This window comes from Meriones unguiculatus, chromosome 14 (assembly GCF_030254825.1).
Source record: "Meriones unguiculatus strain TT.TT164.6M chromosome 14, Bangor_MerUng_6.1, whole genome shotgun sequence".
In the NCBI taxonomy this organism is placed as follows: Eukaryota; Metazoa; Chordata; class Mammalia; order Rodentia; family Muridae; genus Meriones; species Meriones unguiculatus.
The window spans coordinates 85,477,611-85,498,725 of NC_083361.1; the positions used below are offsets into that span (position 1 = coordinate 85,477,611).

General features: G+C 46.4%; 1 protein-coding gene across 6 annotated transcripts; it reads left to right on the plus strand.

Moving 5' to 3' along the window:
• Positions 1–12,508: 12,508 nt before the first annotated feature.
• On the plus strand, positions 12,509–20,699 carry Kcne3 (potassium voltage-gated channel subfamily E regulatory subunit 3). Of its 6 annotated transcripts, none has more exons than XM_060367647.1 (4): positions 12,509–12,645; positions 16,576–16,716; positions 17,131–17,250; positions 18,923–20,699. In XM_060367647.1, exon 4 carries the CDS (start codon positions 18,963–18,965, stop codon positions 19,290–19,292), a length of 330 nt encoding a protein of 109 aa, XP_060223630.1. In that variant the 5' UTR covers positions 12,509–12,645; positions 16,576–16,716; positions 17,131–17,250; positions 18,923–18,962; the 3' UTR covers positions 19,293–20,699. The 6 variants fall into 6 exon arrangements, with proteins under 6 accessions (XP_060223630.1, XP_021516376.1, XP_060223631.1 ...); XM_060367648.1 differs by lacking the exon at positions 17,131–17,250 and adding an exon at positions 15,427–15,516 and having other exon boundaries at positions 12,583–12,645; XM_021660701.2 differs by lacking the exon at positions 17,131–17,250 and having other exon boundaries at positions 12,510–12,645.
• The last annotated feature ends 416 nt before the right edge of the window (positions 20,700–21,115 follow it).

A 21,115-nucleotide genomic window follows, 5' to 3' on the forward strand; every position in this document is an offset into this window, starting at 1 on the left:
AGAGAATAGCTGCATGATGGCTGACTGAGTTGACCTTCCAGAGCCACACTTTCACAGTATGAAGGCATCTGCCTAGGTATGAGAGGAATCATGTGGCTTAATGACAGGTAAAGAAATGAGAGAATATTGGCATAGATCCAGTGCTCAATAACTGGTCTCATGATTGCTACATTCTGTTTTCCATTGGTTCTCCCTCTTTCTCTGGACAGGATTTCTCAGGCTGGAGAGATGGCTCAGAGGTTAAGAGCACTGTCTGCTCTTCTACAAGTCCCGAGTTCAATTCCCAGCAACCACATGGTGGCTCACAACCATCGGTTCTCTCTTCTGGCATGCAGGCAAAACACTATACATAATAAATCTTAAAAAAAAAAAAAAAAAAAAGACAGGGTTTGTCTGTATAGCTCTAACTGTCCTGGAACTCACTATGTAGGTTAGGCTGACCTTGAACTCAGAGATCCATCTGGCTCTGCCTCCCAAGTTCTGGGATCAAAGGTGGTGTGCACCACCACCCAGCCTCCATTGGTTTTCGTAAGGAAACTATCCTCAGGTCCTATAACTTCCCCTCATAGATTCAGGGTTCTTAAGAGTAGAGCTGTGACTCTGCTTTCCCTCATACCCCTGGCATGCTGGACTTAGCACACAGGAGACCAGTCATGAATACTGAGTGGAAGTGAACTGTTGAAAAATTCTCCCATCGTGGTCTAGGAGACGGCTCAGTAGATAAAGTGTTTGTTGTAGAAATGGGAGGACCTGAGTTCAGATCCCAGAACACATAAAACCGGGCACAGTGGTTGTACAGGATAGTTGTTTTTTTGTTTTTTTTTTTTTTTTAAGATTTATTTATTATATATATAGTGTTCTGCCTGCATGCCAGAAGAGGGCATCAGATCTCATTATAAATGTTTGTAAGCCACATATGTTGCTGGGAATTGAACTCAGGACCTTTGGAAGAGCAGACAGTGCTCTTAACTGCTGAGCCATTTCTCCAGCCCAAGTGTATGTTTCAAATGGCTAGGAAAGAGGATTTTGGATATTCTTAGTATAGAGAAATAATATTTAAGGTAATTAATGTTTCACCCTGATCTGATCAGTATATACAGAGTACATATACATTAGAATATTTTATAGGATACATTGTAAACTGTACTTCGTAAACAGGAATACTTATTTTAGTCAAATACAAAAGCCTATTTTACACACACACACACACGCACACATGCAGGCAGCTTTGTGAGTCCAAGGTCTAGGTGGTTTACATACTAAGAACTTGTCTAAGTAAATAAACAAATAAACAACTATTTTTTAATAAGAGGGCCATGATTTACTTATCCTTGGTCCCTAGCTCAGAGCTTGGTACAGAATAAATTGCAGGAAGTGTTTGATAGTTGTTAATGATCACCCGTATTTTTGGCTTCATGCTGTCTGGACACTGGATAGGAATTTACTTCCTGACACCCTCCCAGTAGGGCAGAGGCAGGTAATTTGTTCTGGTAAATGAGTTATGAATAGGGGTGGCATCTCATTTTCCAGCTGAGCACTGAAATAGTACAGGGCGTAGAAAGAGACAATGCTTCTTCATTTGCCCAGCAGCCTGTCAAGACAGGACTACTTTGGGAATAGAAAACATAAAGGCGGGATGGGGCCAGAGAGACGGTTCAGCAGGTAAGAGCCCCCGTTGCTCTTGTGGAGAACCTGGGTTCAGTTCCCAGCACCTACGTGGTAGGTCACAATCATCATTAACTCCAGCTTAGGGGACCCAACACCCTCTCCTGAGCTCCTTGGGCACTACTCGAACATAAACAAGCATGCAGGCAGGCAGGCAAAGCACTCATGCACATAAAGTAAAATAAGCAGTTCTTTTAAAAATGTCTCTGAGGGACAAGAGATTTCAGTGAGTTGGTCAGGGGTGGAGGGCTGGTCTCTGAAGGGACTGGGGTGGTGTCGTGAAGGAGAGGGGCCTCCAACAACAGGTGGGCCGAGCCAGGGAGGAGAATACCCTCCCTGAGTTTAAACCAGAGTGTAGCAGAGACTGGACCTGTGGCATCAGGCCCCTGGGGCAGATGCCTGACCCCTTCCTGCCGAGACAGGTCTCACCTCCGGTTTCCCACTGCGGACCTTCCTCCAGGAAGGAAGCTGAGCAAGAGGAAGATCTCTAGCACCCTGGCTTCCCCCTGGATAAAAGCCCCTCTTGTTTGTTCAGAAGCTTTTCCTCACACGTAAGCAGATTGTGCAGGCTCTGGTGGGCCAGTGCTGAGGGTTACGGACGTGACTGTCTGCAGTCAGAGATCCGGGATCTTGTTCCTTCAGTGAGGATGGCCAGGAAACCAGACGAACCAGCCCTGGGAGCATGACCAGGTGCATCTTGGTCCGTACAAAAAGCCTCTCTTAAATAAAGCTTCTGAACTGAAAGGTGTTCTACATTGTTATATGGTCTTTATAATTATATATATTTTTTGTTGCTTGTTTTGCTGTTTTTTGAAAAGATCTCAATATGTAGCCCAGGCTGGTTAAAGTCAATGCAATTCTCCTGTCCTAGCCCCCTAAGCATTGGGATCATGAAAGTGTACAACCACACTTGGCAGAGAATTATATATTTGAGTGATTTAATTTTGTTTTAGTAAAAACTTTTGTTATTTTTTGTTTGTCCAACTTTGCTCTGCAGCGGCAGCTGAACTTGGCCTCCTGATTCTCCTGCCTTCACCTCCCAAGTGCTTGGATTATAGGAGTCCACCACCAGGCATGACCTTCATCTGCGTTTTAATAATGTGTGTATACAGAATAAGAATTTTAGGGGTACGGCATGTCGAGTGTAGGTCTTGTTCCAGGCCCTCATCCCTTTAGACATGGCTCCCTCCCTGGAAGCTTCCAGGGAATGTTTCCTGTATGTCTTACATATTAGGTGTATGTATATATGTGCATGTATGTGTAAATGAACACATCTATGTGTGCACAGCCTTTCTCACATAGTAGCAGGCCGTGTCTAGTCCTCTGCTTCAGATCAGTACGTAAAGAGCATTTCGTTCTTTTAAAGAAGCATTTGGTATTCCATTGAATGATTTGTTGTACCATTGTTTATTTAGCTAGTTCCTAAAGGAGACATTAAGGTCATTACTAATCTTTTGCTTTTAAAAGCAAGACTGTGGGGGCTGGAGGGATGGCTCAGAGGTTAAGAGCACTGGCTGCTCTTCCAGAGGTCCTGAGTTCAATTCCCAGCAACCACATGGTGGCTCACAACCATCTATAATGAGGTCTGGTGTCCTCTTCTGGCATGCAGGCAGAATAGTGTATAAATAAGTATTAAAAAAAAAAAACCAAGGGGAGGAGAAAGGGGCTTATGGAGGGATACAAAGTGAATAAACTAATAAAAGTTAAAACAAAAACTGTAATTAATAAAAGTTAAAACAAAAACAAAAACAAACCAAGACCGTGTGGCTGGGGTATTGCTCAGCTGGTAACATGCTTGCCTGGCATGCATGCAGTTCCATGATCTCTACCCACCACCGCAGAAAGCCAAGTTTGGTGGGGTGTGCTTATAATCCTGGCCATTAAGAGGTGAAGGCAGGAGGATCACAAATTCAAGATCATCCCCCAATACACACCAGGTTCAAGGCTATCCTGGGTTAAACGAGAACCTGTCTCTAAAGAACAACAAAAACAAAAAAATAGTGGTTCTCAACCTTCCTAATGCTGTGACCCCTTAATACAGTTTCCTCATGTTGTGGTGGCCCTCAACCATAAGATTTTGTCTTTCGTTGCTACTTCTTAACTGCAATTTTGCTACTGGTACGAATCATAAGGAAAATATCTAATATACAGGATGACTGATATGTGACCGCCTGTGACAGGATCATTTGACCCCTATAGGGGTCACAACCCATAGGTTGAGAACCACTGCACTAGAACTGCGAAAGCCATATCGTTTAATCTTTCAAATTCTTTGAACTAGAAACTTTTCTGTTTGTGATCTGTTTGATTGTGGTGGCTTGTTTGTTTATTTGAGCAGTCTTACTATGTAGCTCTGCCTGCCTCTGCCTTGTGAGTGCTGATTAAAGGTCTGTGCCGCCGTGCCTCTGTCTTCTGTTTTTGTTTTGTATCTTATTGCTAGCGCATTGCAGGAAGCGGTGGCTTAACATCTTGTGTGATGAGCCTTCACGTTTGTTCTTTTGCTGCTGCACAGCACTGGTAAGTCTGTGAAGCAGCGTCCCAGCCTCACTCACATACCTCCAGCTGCAGAGCACGTCCTCCAAGCTGGCCTTTTGCCCATTTCTGTGAGCACTGGAATTGCGCAAGGGCTTAGGCATGGTGCACAAGCACTCTACCACAGCTCTGCCCCCTTCCACCTCTCATTTTGCCTCGTTGTTTTAGAGGCAGGGTCTGGTAGTGAACGTTTTGGTGTCTTTAATAACTCAGTTATGTTATATAAACGTGTTTTTGCTTTAATCCCAGGTGTGGGGTACGGGGCTGCTTCAGACTGTCCACAGCAGCAGACTATTTGCCTCATGCAGGCTCAGAGAGGGGCATAATTTTTGCCAGCTGCAGAGAGTTTAATTCTGGGGACTCTGAGAGGGGATGAATGTTATAGCCAGGAGGGGCTGTGGGGTGAGGGTGGGAATGGGGGAGGGAGGGCTCCAAGAAAGAAGAGGGCTGCTGCTCCCCCCTGCTGCTCTGGTTGCTGTTGCAGTTTGCTGAGAAGTTGGAGATATCCTGAAATGAAGAGATTGGACTTGCCCCTACAGAACCCGACAACCCTAACCAGCAGGAAGTAGCTGAAGAAAACTACGCCCCTTTCCCCACTAACCTTCTTTCTCTCCTATCTGGTGTTGGGATGTTGGAAGAGACTGAGGTGGATGAGGCAGAGATATAAAAAAACCCAATAAAATAAAATAGATAAAAAGGATGCCAACAAGGTCTTATGTAGTTTATGTAAGTCTTATTGATCCGCCTGCCTCCATATCCCGGGTGCTGGATTATAGGCCAACACATTGATGTCTGGCCTCTCATTTTCTTCTTCTTCGTCTTCTTCTTCTTCTTTTAAGCTTCTCACTAAATAGCTCACTCTGGCTTTCAACTCATCTTGTAGCTGAAGCTGACTTTGAACTTGGATTTTTCTGAGTCTTTTGAGTGACTAGGACTAAGGCCCAACTCATTATTGCATTGTCTGATTGTTAGAAAGTTAGTTTTTGGAGCTAGGGAGATGGCTTAAGAGCCATCACTGCTCTTTCAAAGGATCCAGGTTTGGTTCCCAGCAACCACATAACGGTTCACAACTACCTGTAACTCTAGCTCCAGGTGATCTGATGCCCAGTTCTGGCTCTAAGGTTTCCTGCATGTACATGGTACGCATGCACCCAAGCAGGCTCACACACGCATATACATACATTTATATTATTATTCTTGTTCTTGTTTTTTTGAGATAGAGTCACATTATGTAGCCTTGGTCAGGCTGGAGCTTGCTATGTAAGACCAGGCTGGCCTCCAACTCACAAAACTGAGCTGCCTCTGTCTCCTGAGTGCTGGGATGAAAGCTGTGAGCCACTGTGCCCAGCCTAACACATAAATTTAAAAAGCAATAAATCTCTTAAAAAAGAAAGTTACTTTTCACCCCAAACTGAAATCTGTTACCAACACTGTCATAATTACTTCCTCTGTAACATCTTCTCAGAGGCCTTCCTGGGGTATGCCTTCACGCCTTCTGTGAGCACACCGTGGCAGAGTTCCTTATTTGTGTGTCCAACACCATCTGAACTGTGAGCTCTGCTGCTGGGGTGGCAGCCATGCACCCCTGTCTTCTTCATCCCTAGCCCAGGCCTTGCACAGAGGAGATGCCGGAAACAGTCTGCAAAATCAGAAGTGGATTCTCAGAAGTGTTCTCTTCAAGCAAAGTGCTCCCGATTCTTCCGTTTTCACGTAAGATGGTTTCTAGACCTCACAACACCCCTCATCAGGCTTTCATTGGCCAACATGTCCTTAATCTGCATTTGAAGATAAGGTGTCTGGCATAGTCTGGTATAAAGGATCTCAGCCTCTCCTCTACTGTGAGGATGCAGAAATGGGTCAGTTCCAGCCCTTTGTAGCAGAGACACATCTGTAAACAAAATGAGCATTCAATTGTTAAGTGGGCTACAAGTTGTGTGAACAGAAACTGCCAGAATATAGATGAAGTGATAAATCTTAAAAGGGGGAAGGGGCTGAGAAAGGCCTCAAGGTGAAATGAAATGGACTAGAGTTCTGCTTTGTAAACTGCAAACAAACTCTCTGCTCATAGTAGCTCCAATCTAAGGGAATATTTTAAGCCCTGTGTGTTATGATCTCAGCATCAAGAAGCAGGGGCAGGAGCATTGCTACAAGGTTGCCTGGTCTACAAAGTGAGTTCCAGACCAGCCAGGGTTAAATAGTGAAACTATGGTCAAGTGTGGTGAAACCTGAATTGAGACCCTCTAGATAGATAGATAGATAGATAGATAGATAGATAGATAGATAGGGAAAGGGAGAAGGTAAGGAAGGAGGGAGGAAATGAAGGAAGGAATAGGAAAAGAAAGGAAAGGAAAGGAAAGGAAAGGAAAGGAAAGGAAAGGAAAGGAAAGGAAAGGAAAGACAAACAGTGAGCCTCTGTCTTAATAAAAAAATTAAGTCTGGGTTAGGTGTCAGGCATAACTATAAGGGTCTTAGATAATGGCACCAGGACTGGATCCTCCTTTTACTATTAGCTCTGCTTATCTTAGAATGGTCTTCTCTCTGTCCTGCTAAGGGTACATCTTATATAACCTTATACTGAACACACACTCCCTTTCCTAATGCATCTCTTCATGTATGACCTACTGTGATCAGCTCCTTGTATGAGGGACCTTTTTTTGAGGACGGGGGGACCCAAATTCACTTCTGACACATCTGTCTAGTGGGAAAACCTAAGTCAGGACCAGTGCTTTGGGATTTAGTTGCCTCATGTGGGTTTACAAATATTGAAAAACTCTAAGGCACTGCCCCTCCTCCTAGAAGCTGCAGATCTGGTGGGAAAGCCCATAATAATTCCTTCATAATTATGCTGGCTAGTTTTATGTCAATTTGACACAAGCTAGAGTCACCAGAGAGGAGGGAGACTCGTTTGAGAAAAAAATCTCTCCATAAAATATGCTGTAGTTAGTGATTGGTGGGGGAGGGCCCAGCCCATTGTGAGTGGTCCTACCCCTGGGCCGGTGATACTGAGTTCTATAAGAAAGCAGGCTGAGCAAGCCATGGGAAGCAAGCCAGTAAGCAGAAATCCTCCATGGCCTCTGCATGAGCTCCTGCCTCCAGATTCTTGCCCTGTTGGAGTTCCTGTCCTGACTTCTTTCAGTGATGAACAGTGGTGTGGACACATAAACCAAATAAACCTTTTCTTTCTCCTGTTGCTTTGGTCACGGTGTTTCATCACAGCAACAATAATCCTAACTAAGACAATAGACTTTGGGGTGCTCTGTCAGCAATGTCTTCATTTACTTCTCATAACCCTATGAAGTTGGCAAGACCAAGATTCCTGTTTGGCAGGTAGTGATCTGGAAGCTTAAAGTATTTATTCCAGCGTGACTGGTTGTAGCTGTTAGCAAATGGCATCACTCCATAGTGCCCCTCGCTGTTGTCCCTCACCAGATTCCTGGAAGCCCCCATCTTTCATTCTCTTGCTGGTTTCCCTTCCTGCTGCTGCCAACAGGTGTACTGCCCTGCTCGTTGGTTTCCTAAGCCCTCAGTGCACTTTCTTCAACTGCCCAGGGTCAGGGTGCCACCTGCTTTCTGCTGGGGCTCTTGTGACACATGGCCCAATTCCATAGTCAGAGAATGAACAGAACCCTGTGAAATGCTGAGCAAATGTCAAGTTGTTGGCATTCAGATTATTTCATTAACTGCTCACCCCTTCCTAGCCCAGAAAACATCAGGGCCTAGGATAGCTGAGATATTTTGCACACAGAATTTAAAAATCCCCAAAATTGTATTATTGACCCTGTTTTGGAAGAGGAACGGAATCTCAGAAAAAGTTTCATGACCTCTACCTATAGGTTCTGCCTCTTGTTGGTTAGAATCATGGATTGAAAATATTCGAGGTGGTGGGGAGGGCCTTTGTCCTAATTTTTTTTAGATAGTCCCCTCTTTTTGAGACAGGATTTTTCTGTGTAGCCTTGGCTATAGACCATGCTGGTCTCAAATTCACAGAGATTCACCTGCCTCTGCCTTCCAGAGTGCTGAGATTACAGGAGTGTATCACCACACATGACAGTAATTTCTCTTTCTTTCTTTCTTTCTTTCTTTCCTTCTTTCTTTTGAGGCAAGATCTCATATATTCCAGTCTGACCTTGAATTTGCTATATAGGCAAGTATGACTTGAACTTCTGGCCCTCCTGCACCTAGCTTTCCGGTTCCGGGATTGTAGGTAAGAACTGCCATGCCCAGTTTATGTGCTGCTGAGGACCGAACCCGGGACTTTGCGCCTGCTATATAAGCACCCAACCAGCTGAGTTACACCTCAAGTATGTCCTGATGATACACAAACTCTTTTTGCCATTATTTCCTAAATAATACAGTATAAGCACTCTACATTTGTATTGTATTGTATTGTATTGTAAATGACCTAGAGATAATTCAAAGTATGTAGGAGGATGTGCACAGACTATATACAAATGCTACACCATTACAGAAGACTTGAGAATTCTTGGTTTTCAGTGTTCATAGCGTTCCTGGAACCACTCCTCCACAGACACTGAGGGTTTACTGCAGTTAGAAGAAGGCCCATGGGTTAACTCAAGTCTGGACTCATGAGGAATAGGTATCAATAACTTGATGCAGTCGGTAAATCTCCTCTGACTCATTCTGCCTTTCCCCTGCAAAGCACCAGGCCTCTAAACTGTTAACAGGCCCTATCCATGCTCACCTTACCTCTCTAGCTGTCTTTCCCACATACTAGCCACTCTGGGAACACTATGGCAGAAATACATATCTGGTTTCTGTTCTCAGAGTCTATAGTCTAATGGGGGAAGGCAGACCCCAAGTCAGAACACAGATAAACTGGAAGTTGGATTGGGGTCCATGAAGAAAAAATGGCTGAATGGATAATGGTGCCTTTGCTGAGAGACCGAGACTGATGGGGAGCCAGAGCTCCGGGTTCTGTGTGTCATTTAGAGATGAGTGGGAATCTGATGCTCAGAAGATTTAGCCTAAAGGTTAAAAAGCACCCTGCTGTCCCTCTAGGCTTTCTTAGGTTCTTTCTATCTTTTCTTGGAGATTTTTTTCTTGAGAACACAATGCCAAGTGATTTCCATGTTCATAACCATCATTCATTCATTCATTTGCTCAACAAACTTGTCTTACCGTGCTAGAGTTGGATCTGGGAATGACTTGGTACCCTCAGAGAGTTCTTTCCAGGGTTGGAGTTGACAAATAAAGTAGACAAATAAATCCTACCCAGGATGGAAAGTGCTAAATAGAAGTACTGTAGAATCACTAAAATGGGCCTTAAAAGCAGTCAGAGATGGTGGAGGGAGGGAGCTACTGTAATGAGGGTTAAAGTATCCCGGGACTTGAAACACTTGGACATCATTGCCACCCTTAGGCCTGATGGGAAAGAGAAAGGGGTGATTGTAGGAATGAATGGTCAGGGAGAGCCAGTGGGGAGATGGAGGCTCAGCTAGAGATGTAGCCAGAACACTAGCAACAGATTAGAAAACAAAACCAAGAGAGCCAGTAAAATGGGCAAGGTCACTAGGCAAGGTCACCAAATCTGAGGACCTGAGTTCAATGCCTGGAACCCACGTGATAGAAGGTGCTATTGCCAAGCAAAACAGAGAAGGGTAAGGATGTTAAGGGAGTCAGAGAAGGAAGGGATTTGAATTTGGAAACAGGGTGGTTAAGAAAGGCCTCCTCAAGAAGGTGGCATTTAAGCTAAGACTTGGAGGTGGTACATCTCTAGATGAGGCTTTTCCCCCATCCAGTGCTTCCTGGTCTCCAGCTCCACTCCTCTCCTTCACGCTCCCCATCCTAAAGTGAAGACCTTGCCTCTGTGGTTGAAGGACTTCCTCTCCCAGGCTCCTCGGGGATAGAAATTGCTGCCTCCTACCCTTTCCGATCCAAGGAACAATGCCTTCACTGCACACATTTCCAAATGCCTGGTGCACACGATTCCAGCTAGCCTCACAGGAAACCGGCAAAGCACAGCGGGGGGAAATGAGGCAGCTCTTACCGTTTTTCAACAGCTCCTTGGTCAGCTGTCTTCTCTGGAGGAAGGGCTAGGCTTTCATGTTTCCAGTGGGTGCCAAGACCAAAGGGCAGAAAGAGGCAGTTCGAGACATGAAGATAACCTGACAGTTGGAGCCACTTCCTTGCTTTTGGGACAGCGAGTTTCCTCCCTGTCATTGGTGACGCTTCAAAGCCTCATGTCAACATGAAATACAGAGAATTCACTAGGTGAGAGGACTGACCAGAGACCTATGAGTCCTTCCACCTTAGGGTTTATGACTAAATGACTCTGGCGCTCTAAGACGGTATAAACCAGAATCACTGATTCTCAGCGTTGTTGGAACAGATAGTCTTTGACCTCAGAACACTAACAATCCAAATAACACCCCTGCTGATGGGGACAGTTAGTTGCTCTCAGTAACGAATAAACAGTCCTATGTCACGAATGCAAGTCCTATGTCCAAACTGGGCAGAAGGGGAGGACCTTGACTGAACTGTTTACCCCAGGCTGGTCCTGTTCTGTTTTTCAAGACAGGGTTTCTCTGTGTAGCCCTGGCTGTCCTGGAAGTCCCTCTGTAGACCAGGCTGGCCTTGAACTCAGAGATCTGCCTGCCTCTGCCTCCTGACTGGGTCACCATTACCCAGCACAAGGCTAGTCTTAAATTCTTTTTTTTTTTTCAGATTTATTAATTTTATTTTATGTTTATAATTATTTGCACAGCTCTATACCTATTGTACCACGTGTGTGCCTGGTACCAGTGGAGCTCAGGACATGGCATTAGATGCCCTAGAACTGGAGTTACAGATGGTTGTGAGATACTGGAAACCTAGCAGGTGGTGCTCTTCGATGTTCTTAGCTGCAGAATCATCTTTCCACCTCTTGTTTTTGGTGTGTGTGTGTGTGTGTGTGTGTGTGTGTGTGCGCGTGTGTGTGCGCGCACGCGCCTGGGTGTTTTGCCTGCATGTATACCTGTGTACTACTTGTATGCTGGGTACCCTCAAGGCTAGTCTTAAGCATCATTGGGAGACTGGGAGTCTTGTTTTCTTTTCTTCTTCTTTTGACAGGGTTTCTCTGGGTAGCCCTGGCTCTCACAGAAATCAGCCTGCCTCTGCCTGCCCAGTGCTGGGATTAAAGGCATGCACTGCCTTCTCCTGGAGTCTTGTTTTTAAAAATGCTGATTTCTGGGCCCCGCTCCAAATCTTCTGAATCAGAACCTCCAGGGAGGAGCCCATTATCTCCTTTTTGAAGCAAGCGCCTCCTTGTTGTGTAGACTGGGAACAGCACATACCTAGGTGGCCAGGATAACTTCTCCAAGCGGTGGTTTGCAGTTTAGGGAGGAATGGCTGGGTAGAAATGTCTGATACAGAAACAACACAGCAAAGACGTGTTCTGGAGGAGATCAGCAGTGAAGCACAGAGCGCCTACCAGGTGCAGGTCTCGTTTTCCTTAGATAATCATATCCTAAAGTTCTGTGAGTTAAATTACAGGCCTCAGAAATACCGAAGCAGATATTTGCAATGGTGTGAGGGAGCCCATCTGAATGTGATCATTGTGTGGACCCTGCTGGTAAAAAGAGCTTGGATAAGTGGTCCCCACAGAGTCCCTGAGAGGCTGGTTCCTGTTTCTGACATCTTCTGTTGATGGCCTCCTGGCCCCCATTTCTCAGCTTCCCTTGTCTTCCTCTCTTCCATGTAACAGAAACCATTTGAATCAGGACCCAGTGGCTTGGAAGACCAGTATTCTGGGCCGGACACCAGTTAAGTGGCTGGCCTCAAGCTGATCAGGCATGTGAGAGACTACTGAGGGAGGAGGCACCTGCTGGGGTTGCAGTGGATTCTGAGCCTGAGCTCTGCACCAACTTGCTTGGTGAGTGTAGACAAATCCCAAACCTCCCCAGTTTGGGTGTCTGCAAGCTGGAAAACAGGGTTTGTGTTAGAATCAGATGTTTTCTTTGGCTATTCCAGTTTTAGTATTTCGGGTTCTGAGAACACTTCTGACCCTGCCCTCAGCCTGTGAAGAACGCGTCCAGGAATGGTGGTACCCACTGTGAGGAAGTCGAGGCTTCAGAGAGGAGCTGCCCGGTGCCACACAGCCACACAGGTGCCACACTGGACTCCATAAACGCCCAGGGCTTTCTGGGTTTCTGGGGAATCAGCTTTTTGCTAGGTTGGCTGAGACATAGTGACACAAACGAGAAAAATTCGGCCTCGGGTCCAGGAAGCAGGCGGTTCCCCACAACCGGGTGAGGCCAAGGAGCTGGGTGTAGGCGCCCCAAGCCAGCCAGAGCTGAAGCTGGCGTACGAGGGCAGGGCGGGGCTGGAGGAGGGGCACCCTGAGAAGGCAAAGGGAGCCAAGAGCCAGTAGCAGCGCAGAGCTGTGAAGGCACAGAGCGCGGCTGAGCATCCTTGCGCTCAGCGCTCACCAGAGACAGATCGCAGAGGCAGGTAAGGCGCACCCACAGGCGTGGAAAAGCCAACTACAGTCCGGGCAAGAAGTGCAGGGGTTTTCGCCTCCTTGGCGAGTGTCCAGGATGTGTTCTCCTTGAGACGGAGGACCTGACGTGGGGTGCTGCTAAGACACCGAGCGGATCTTCCCCAGGAAAACGAGCAGGTATTCCCAGGCAGCTCAAGGGAGCAGGGAACTTAGCCGTGCGCGGGAAATCGTGGGAGGTTGGCAGGCGTGCTCCTAGGCTTCCCTTGAGGCAGCAAAACTCCTCCGCGCCCACAGAGAAGGGACGCTTAGGGAAATAACTTTCCGGAGTCAGTCTCGCTGCTCCAAAGCTGCGGGCTCTGCAGAACCGCCACGCCGCACTCCACTGGCCAGCCCTCTGTGACCTGGGAGAGCCTGGGACTCCTAAAGGCATCTTCTGCTACTAGTGGCAGGTCTAGGTGGGAAGTCAGGAGTCTTGGGTTGTAGTTTTCAGGTAGTGTAAACCTGTGCCCGTCAACCGTGGCTCCTGCCTCGTGCTTCCCCCCCCCCCCCGTAAAAATGAGTGTCCTGCTCCAGTTGCCCCCCATGATCCACATTAGGGCAAAGGGGAAGGTCCCGGAGGTCTCTTAGCCAGTGTGTGAGAGCCCAAGGAGCAATGACCTAACCCCTGCTTCCTACTCCTCATCTCCTCATTCATTTGCATGTGAGAAAACTGAGCCCCCCGCCTCCCCCCGCTCCCGCCCCTCATGACTTTTCTAGGGTCTTGCTAGGGGTCAAATTGAATTAGAGCGCTCCCTCACTCCTAGCCCAGGCCTCTGCTTCACCTGCAAATATCGAATAAATTCATTCTTTCTGGCACTCAGCCACTTTGTCAATTCCAAATGGAGGGAGTGCTACCCTGGTGACATTAAAAACTGCCTTTAAAGCCTGTTGACTCCTTAAGATGAAAACCAACAAGCAGCTTTCTTCAGTTCACACTTTTCAAGGCACGTTTCTATCTGTACCGACGGGGTGCTTGAAGAACCTTCTAAGAGGAGGGGGGCCAGCCAAGACCAAGAGCCTACAGCCTCCACAGGCACACTCAGAACGGCACTTCTAAATGGCAGGGGGACAGGGCTCGTCAGAAAGGGTGGGGAACAACGAAGGAGGTCAACATTTCTGAGGTCCACGAAGAGTAGTAGGGGCCCCTTCTGGTTTCTGTGGAAGGGCCATGCAGGGGCCGGCAGGTAGGATGACCGTTCCTGGTAGTAAGGGGTGAACTGAGACAGCTAGGGGAACAATGTGGACTGGCTTCCCAGTAATGTTTTCTTAGTTTGCTGTTCCTACGCTTCTTACGTTTGTCCCTTCCAGTTCTCACGCGGTAAGCCGGGCATGGGTAATTACCTCCATCTTACAGATTCGGTTCAGAGGAAATAAACGAAGCAGTCAAGGTCACATAGCCAGACACACAGCCAGGACTGGGATCGTGAAAGGCGAGATCACAGGCTGAGACTTGGACTGTGTGCAGTCTGTGGGTGTGGATGGCCACACCTTAAGTAGGTACACAGGGAAGAGTGTTGCAAAACCATTTACGGGTGTTTGGGGGGGGAGGGAGCAAAAATGTTTGCCTTTAGGTAAATGGGTTCAGATCAGATTCGGGAAGTGTCCCATGTCACCTGATCAAGGGGCCTTCCCTTTCTTTAAGGCAGCGCGTCTTGGTCTAACTTGGAGTTGCTCCTACTTTGGCTTTCTGTTGAAACACTGAGAGATGTTTCCACCAATCTGTTGGGAGACGAGTTAAGCAGGCAGAGTACTCTTTATTAGAAGAGGTATTGGTTCACTTGTTTTTTTTATTCTTCAGTGCTTGCTATGTAAACAGTCCCAAAGAATAAAGAAATGGATGAGGCCCAGGTCCTGCCCTGAAGCCTCCAAGCATATGTACATGGACACCCTGGGCCCACATGTACGCTCACCCACAGTTTCTGAAGAGCACAGTTTTCTAATGAGGCCATTTTGAACTCGTCCTGGTAACAGACAAGAGGAGAAGCTAGTTATTGAGTGGGGGAGGGGTGTCTTGGGAAAGAATCTAAACAGGTGACATAGAGCAGGGTCTTGAATTATGAGTTTGCTGAGCAGATGGAAATGTAAAAGAATTCCTTCTTAAGAAGAGTACAAGCAAAGGCAAGAGACACAGGAGTGCAAGGACTGTTTGCTGAATTCATGGCCTGAGCTCATTGTCATGGTCGTGGGCACTGGAAGAGCCATAGGGAGGTAGAACTAGTGGCAGGATCACATCTAGAGGAGTTTGACAATCATTACTTTTGTTTTATTTTTTTCCAATTTTCTCAATAGCTGTTAGTTTTACTTCTAAGCTAGCCCATTGCCTATTTCAAGGAAAGGCCTCTCTATGACAGGAGCTCTGCCTCTTTTATCCTGGAAACTTGATAATCAATGGCTTTCCAGGAGATTGAAGCCAAGGAACTCAAGGAAGATAAGCAAAATGTCCAGTGTTTCTGTCATGCCCACTTGAGACCCAGAGGCAGGTCACAGAGAACCAGTCTGTCCTTTCTGTCTTCTGCTTCTCCTTACCCCAACAGGATGCCCAGCACTTGGTGCCTTATCCCTGCCCAAACCCAGCACCTAGGATGTACAACACAGCCTCTTTGTTCCTTGAGTCAGAAATCCAAACATCCAGAGAGGCCCTGACAGGAAGGCCTGATGGGTGAGAGTTTGTGTGACTCCACTCATGAAACCCACTTGTCCTTCACTTGCCTCCTACTCCCACTCCATCCATCCCACACTGTCTCTTTCCCCAGGACAGACCACCCTCACATGTCAGAGCTAGGATGAAGAGGGAACAAGTGAACCCCTTTGGCCCTCTGCTCACCTAAGCTGGAACGTCAGGTGTAAGTCAATCCTAGATTCAGAAATATCTTAGCCTGCTAGGAACACACCGTACTCTTCTCTGTCTTGGGCTTTGAAGGCTGAGAGGGCTCCCAAAGGTTGCCTCCACCAGCCAATCCAGTCTCCCAAGATCTCGCAGCATGGCTTTGTGATTCACACCATCACGGGATGTTTGAGTTGACCACAACCCCTTCATTTTACAGATGCAAATAGAGTTGGGCTCCCTTCCCCCAAAAAAAGGAAATCACATGTCCAAAGTCACACAAGTAGCAGCTAGACCAAGACAGCTAGCTGCCTGAGCTTCCATTTCCTTTAGCGTAAAATGAGGACATTTAGCCTTGGTCACCTCCAAAGGCCCATCCAGCTCCTGCACTACACAAACCATCACCACTATCTGTAGCATTTACAGACAAGCCTTGCATAATGCTCTTTAATTTTCACGACAAAGCCATGTTACAGAGAGTTAATTTTAGTACATATTCATTTTAATTATTTTATTACATTTATAGGGGAGGTGCATGTGGAGGTCAGAGGACAGTTTTCAGGAGTTGGTTTTCTCTTTCCACCGTGTAGACTGCAGGATCAAAATCATCTCATCAGGTTTGGCAGCAAGTACCTTTACTCACGGAGCCATTTCGACGGCCCGCTGACACACATCAATATACCATACGTCCAAACAAATGTGATTAGTAATGTGTCATTTGTTTCTGTGAAACGGCACTTTGGGATTCTAAAAGGCTCCCACTAAGGTCCCTTGGGGAGGAGAATGATTTTAGGTTGTGCCATTGTCACAAAGTGACCAGATAAAGATCTTGTGAGCTTGGAACGGACAGGCAGCAGTCAGATGTCCCTTGGCTACTGCATAGTTCCTGTAGCAGCAACTCTAGGCTGGCCTGAGCCCGCTGTTGCAGGAAGGGAAGAGGGATAGGGGTGGGGTCAAAACCCACAAAAAGCTTGCACAACCCTTAGGAAGTGGCCTTTGGTGAGCTACCCTTGGTTCTGAGGTTTGTGTGTCTGATTTCCTTCTCTTCCTCCTCTTCTGCCTCCTCCCCGATTTCTAGCTCTGGGATTTTCTATCAACACCAAGACTCTGGCTGTGTCTGGATGCACCCGGAAGAGTCCAAGGAGCTGAGGAGCCGTGGGTCGTCCACAAGGAGATTCTCAAGGATGTCTCAGGGCCAGCAGAGTCTCCGTACCATTTGGTAAGTGTCATGTTACCCACCCTGTGCCATGCCAGGGAGAACCCCTTTCCAGGGAAGGAAACCTTGGAAAACTGTGTGGGAGCAGGGAGAGTTCATCTCCATCCATCAGAGGGATGCTTCGAGCTTTAAAAACTGAGTGTATGTATTTGCTTCTCAAAATGAAAAGCCCATGAATCCTCTTCAATGTAGTAGGAGTGCATTCTTACAGCAAGCTTGGGAAGCAGGGCAGGGATGATAGCCCTCTTTGTTGAGTTAATGCATAGCCCCAAGTCTGCCCTCTTAACCAGGAGTACAGAGTTAAGCCTGTTTCCCATCTTCACATTGCTGTGGCACAAATCTCTATCTAGAACCTTGCATCCTGCAGCAGACACTGCATGCTCGTTGTTTGACAACTCCCACTGATGATCTTGACAGGTAGGGAAGCCACGCCCTTCCCAGAAGCTAACTTCCCTCCGAGTGGGCTTGTTGAGCTCCATGCTGTTGGTCTGTGTCTGTCTGTACATTTATCTGGAGCCTTTCCTCCTTCACACTCAGGTTAGTCATTCCCCTCCCCAAATCCCTCCTGCGGCTCACACTGATCCCTGCTCCCACTTTGCCATGCCTTCTGCTCTGGTCCAGGACTCAGCATCCTGTTCCTATACATCTCAAGACCCTTGTCATTGTCCTGTCTCAGCTCTGTCCCCCGCCAGGTCACACAGCAGCTGCAGGTGACAACGATCTGCCCATTTCATCCTCTTAAAATGTCGTGGTATCTTTAAATCCAACTACAGGATCAGGTTACAACACAGCATGGCACTCATAGTCCCCTAGGATTTGGCCCCGTTGGTTTCTTCTGTCCCATATCCTGTCTTTTCCTTCTGTCCATCTTATATTCCAACATCTTCATGTTATTTTCCATTCTTCTAGACAATTTGTTTGCTTTTGTTTTTGTTTTTTTTCAAGACAGAATTTCTCTTTATAGCCTTGGCTGTCCTGGACTTTGTAGACCAGGATAGCCTCGAACTCACAGTGATACACCTGCCTCTGCCTCCCCAAGTGCTGGGATTAAGGGTATGTGCCTCCGTGCCTGGCTTTCTTCTAGACATTTTATGTACTGCCTGTTGATCTACCTTTGCTCATCTCTTTCCCATGCTTGCCTTTTCTACCTCTTAGAACAGTGCAAATAACTCCACCCCAATGCATGGTTTCTAAGCCCTGATCAGTGTTAATCACTCTAAGTACTCTTTTACATAGCTTCTGTGTTGTCACCTAGCATCATATGTCACATAGCATCATATTAGGCTGTCAGTGAAGCCTTGAGTGTGGGGACTGGGTCTGAGCCTCCTCAAGGCCAGAGCACAGACCCTGGTCCAGATACTGATTGGCTGAGTGACTCATTAATTTCACTGTGGTGTTCCTGCTTGCCACTGGCCCATGTGAAGGAAAACTCAGATTTCTCACTTCTTACATCTTAATTCAGGAAGTGTGTGTGCTTTTTTCTCCTTGATCAGACAAGACCACAAGTACTGGAATGGAGAGTGCCTCAAAGGCCTTTCATGGAAAGTAGGCCGGTCCTGGATGGCAGTAGGGTGCTGCTCTATCATTTAGATTCTGTTCCCCGAATTCTGCTTTAAGCCATCATAAGTATTTATCATTGTTAGAACTATCTTTCCTGGGGGAGAGAACTGATAGGTGATAATCATGTTTGATATTTAAAGGTAATAATGTTTGTTGACAGTTCTACCTAGGTGAAAGAGAGCTCTGGAATCAGCCATTGAATTAGAGGTGTTTAGCCTATTAAGGAATCCTAAATATAAACACTATTTACTACTCCCTGATCATGAACAAACTACTTATTTGTTTGGAGCCTCAGTTTTCCTTTGAAAAAATGGAAGGAGTTAGATTAAATAACCTTTAAAGTTCTTGTAGCCTAAAGTCTAGTGAATTTATATAATCCAAGAAAAAGAGACAGTAATATGGCTTTTGATGGCCAGAAAAGACTATTCCACGTGCACTGTGGGATGCCTCCTTAAATGTGTATTATAGCTGGGAGGAAAGAAGCTTAGCACTTCCTGTCACTGAGCCTGAGGCCTAGTGGAGAAGACAGACAAGACGCATGGAGAAGAGACCATGCTATCAGGGTTCTAGCCTAGATAGCAAATAGGGGAGTCATTCATTCAAGCTGTGGATAACAGAGCCAGCCTTCCCTTTTTTCTCTCACCATCAGATCACACTCCAGTTTTCCCCATACCTCAGTTTCTGTTGCTATGGAGACTTCAAATGGGACTGAATACTGGTACAAGAGCCTCCACGCTGTGCTGAAGGCTCTGAATACCACCCTTCACAGTCACTTGCTCTGCCGGCCTGGGCCAGCACCAGGATCAGGACAAGGACCGGGGCTGGACAATCAAACCGAGGAGCGTCGGGCCAGCCTTCCTGGTCGTAATGACAACTCCTACATGTATATTCTTTTTGTTATGTTCCTATTTGCTGTCACTGTGGGCAGTCTCATTTTGGGATATACCCGCTCACGCAAAGTGGACAAACGTAGTGACCCCTATCATGTGTACATTAAGAACCGTGTGTCTATGATCTGATGTGAGGTGCCCAAGGATGATGGAAGATTATGATGCCTGATGATTGTCCTCTTGGGCCTCCAGAACTCATCTGGACCCTATCAAGCCTCAGTGTCTCTATCTACATAAGAACAACAAGGAAGAGAAGTCATCACTGGGACCAGAGAAGAGGGCCTTGTCAGGCTTGGCCTTGTGGATAAGACATTTTTCTCGACAAAAGATGGGCATTATAAACTGGGAGCCCATGAACAAATATATGGAAATATGGACAGCTGGGGAGTAGAAGAAGCTGTGGTGAAGGAAAATGGATCCGGAAGATGCTCTGGACACACAATATTTTAACATATGATCTTCAACAAACCTTGCAAAAGAGCGATGCTACTTATTTGTATTAAGTCATGTTTTGTTTAAATGCACTTACCATTTGTGGGGTTTGCCTCACCTACCAAGAAAGCAGAACAAAAGCCATGACTAGAATCCAGGAACTCAATGGTCCTTTTGTCTAGGACCATTCAACACCACACAGGGTAAGATGCAGACTGGAAGAACTTGTGGCCAAGCATAATAATGCATGCCTGTAATCCTAGCACTCAAGAAACTGAGTGGGGAGGATCATTTGAGCTTAGGAGTTCAAGATAGGCTTGAGCAAGCCCTATCTTGGTAGGGAGTTGGTGGGGGCTGCAGAGAAATATCTTACTTTACAAACGTTATCAAAGACATGCCACTGTGTTAATGTATTGTTCAGGCACTTCTGGGATCTTAAGACAGACTGTAAAGTACAGGGTCCTGAGCTACACTCATCAGGGACATGGTCATGAGCTTCATGAGCCATGTCATTGTGCCCTTCCCAGTCACAGCTCCAATTCCAGGGACTTCACACCCTCGGATGTAGCTTCTTCTACTCTAAATTCTATGAGAGATCCTCTAACACCAGCTTGAAATTTGCTTCTAGGATATTATTATTATACCTAGGAGATGACCATGATCACAGATACAGTGCGTAAAAGACTTGGTTCAATGGGAGAACTAGCCGGCATCTCACTTTTTAAAGTGGTGTATAGTTTTAGCTGGTTGTGCTGGTTAGTGGTTTTTTGCTTGTTTGTTTTTGTCAGCTTGACGCAATGTAGAGTCATCTGAGAAAAGGGAACCTCAGCTAAGAAAATGCCCCCCTCAGACTGGCCTGTAGGTTATTTTCTTGAGTGATGGTTGGTGTTGAAGGGCCCAGCCCACTGTGAATAGGTCAATCCTTGGGTAGTGGTCCTGGGGTATATAGGAAAGCAAGATGAATAATCCAGGAGGAGGAAGCCAGTTTGTGGCTTTCCCCATAGATTCTGTTTCAGTTTCTGCCTCCAGATTCCTGCCCTGATTTTCCTCGGTGATGGATTGTGGTCTGAGAGATATAAGATGAAATAAACCCTTTCATAATAATGTGATTATGATGTTTATCACAACACTAAAAACCCCTAGCTAAGACAGCTGGTTACCTCTCTTTCTGGCCCTTCTTTTTTCTCTTTAGTATCATGAAATATTTAGACTTGCAAGCTGAAAGGCTTATCAATTCCTAGAAGGCCTCAATGAAACGTGCATTTCTGTGTTCAGCAGCCTCTCAAGGGGCTTCTGGTAGCAGTTATCTCAATGGCACAGGACTCCAGTGATCTTCCCTTTCCACTTCAGCAGTGTGTGTGATACTTGCATTATAAAGGGCAGGAAAGCTGCTTCTCCCTTGAAACAGTAAAACCAAACGCTTCTTGGTTAAAAGCTGCTCTTACAGACAACCCAGGTTTGGCTCGCAGCTCTCATGTGATGGCTCATAACCGTCTAACTCCTGTTCTAAGGGATCCAAT

Coding starts and splice junctions, on each gene's coding strand:
- Kcne3 (XM_060367647.1), top strand. CDS start 18,963: ATGGAGACTTCAAATGGGACTGAATACTGGTACAAGAGCCTCCACGCT.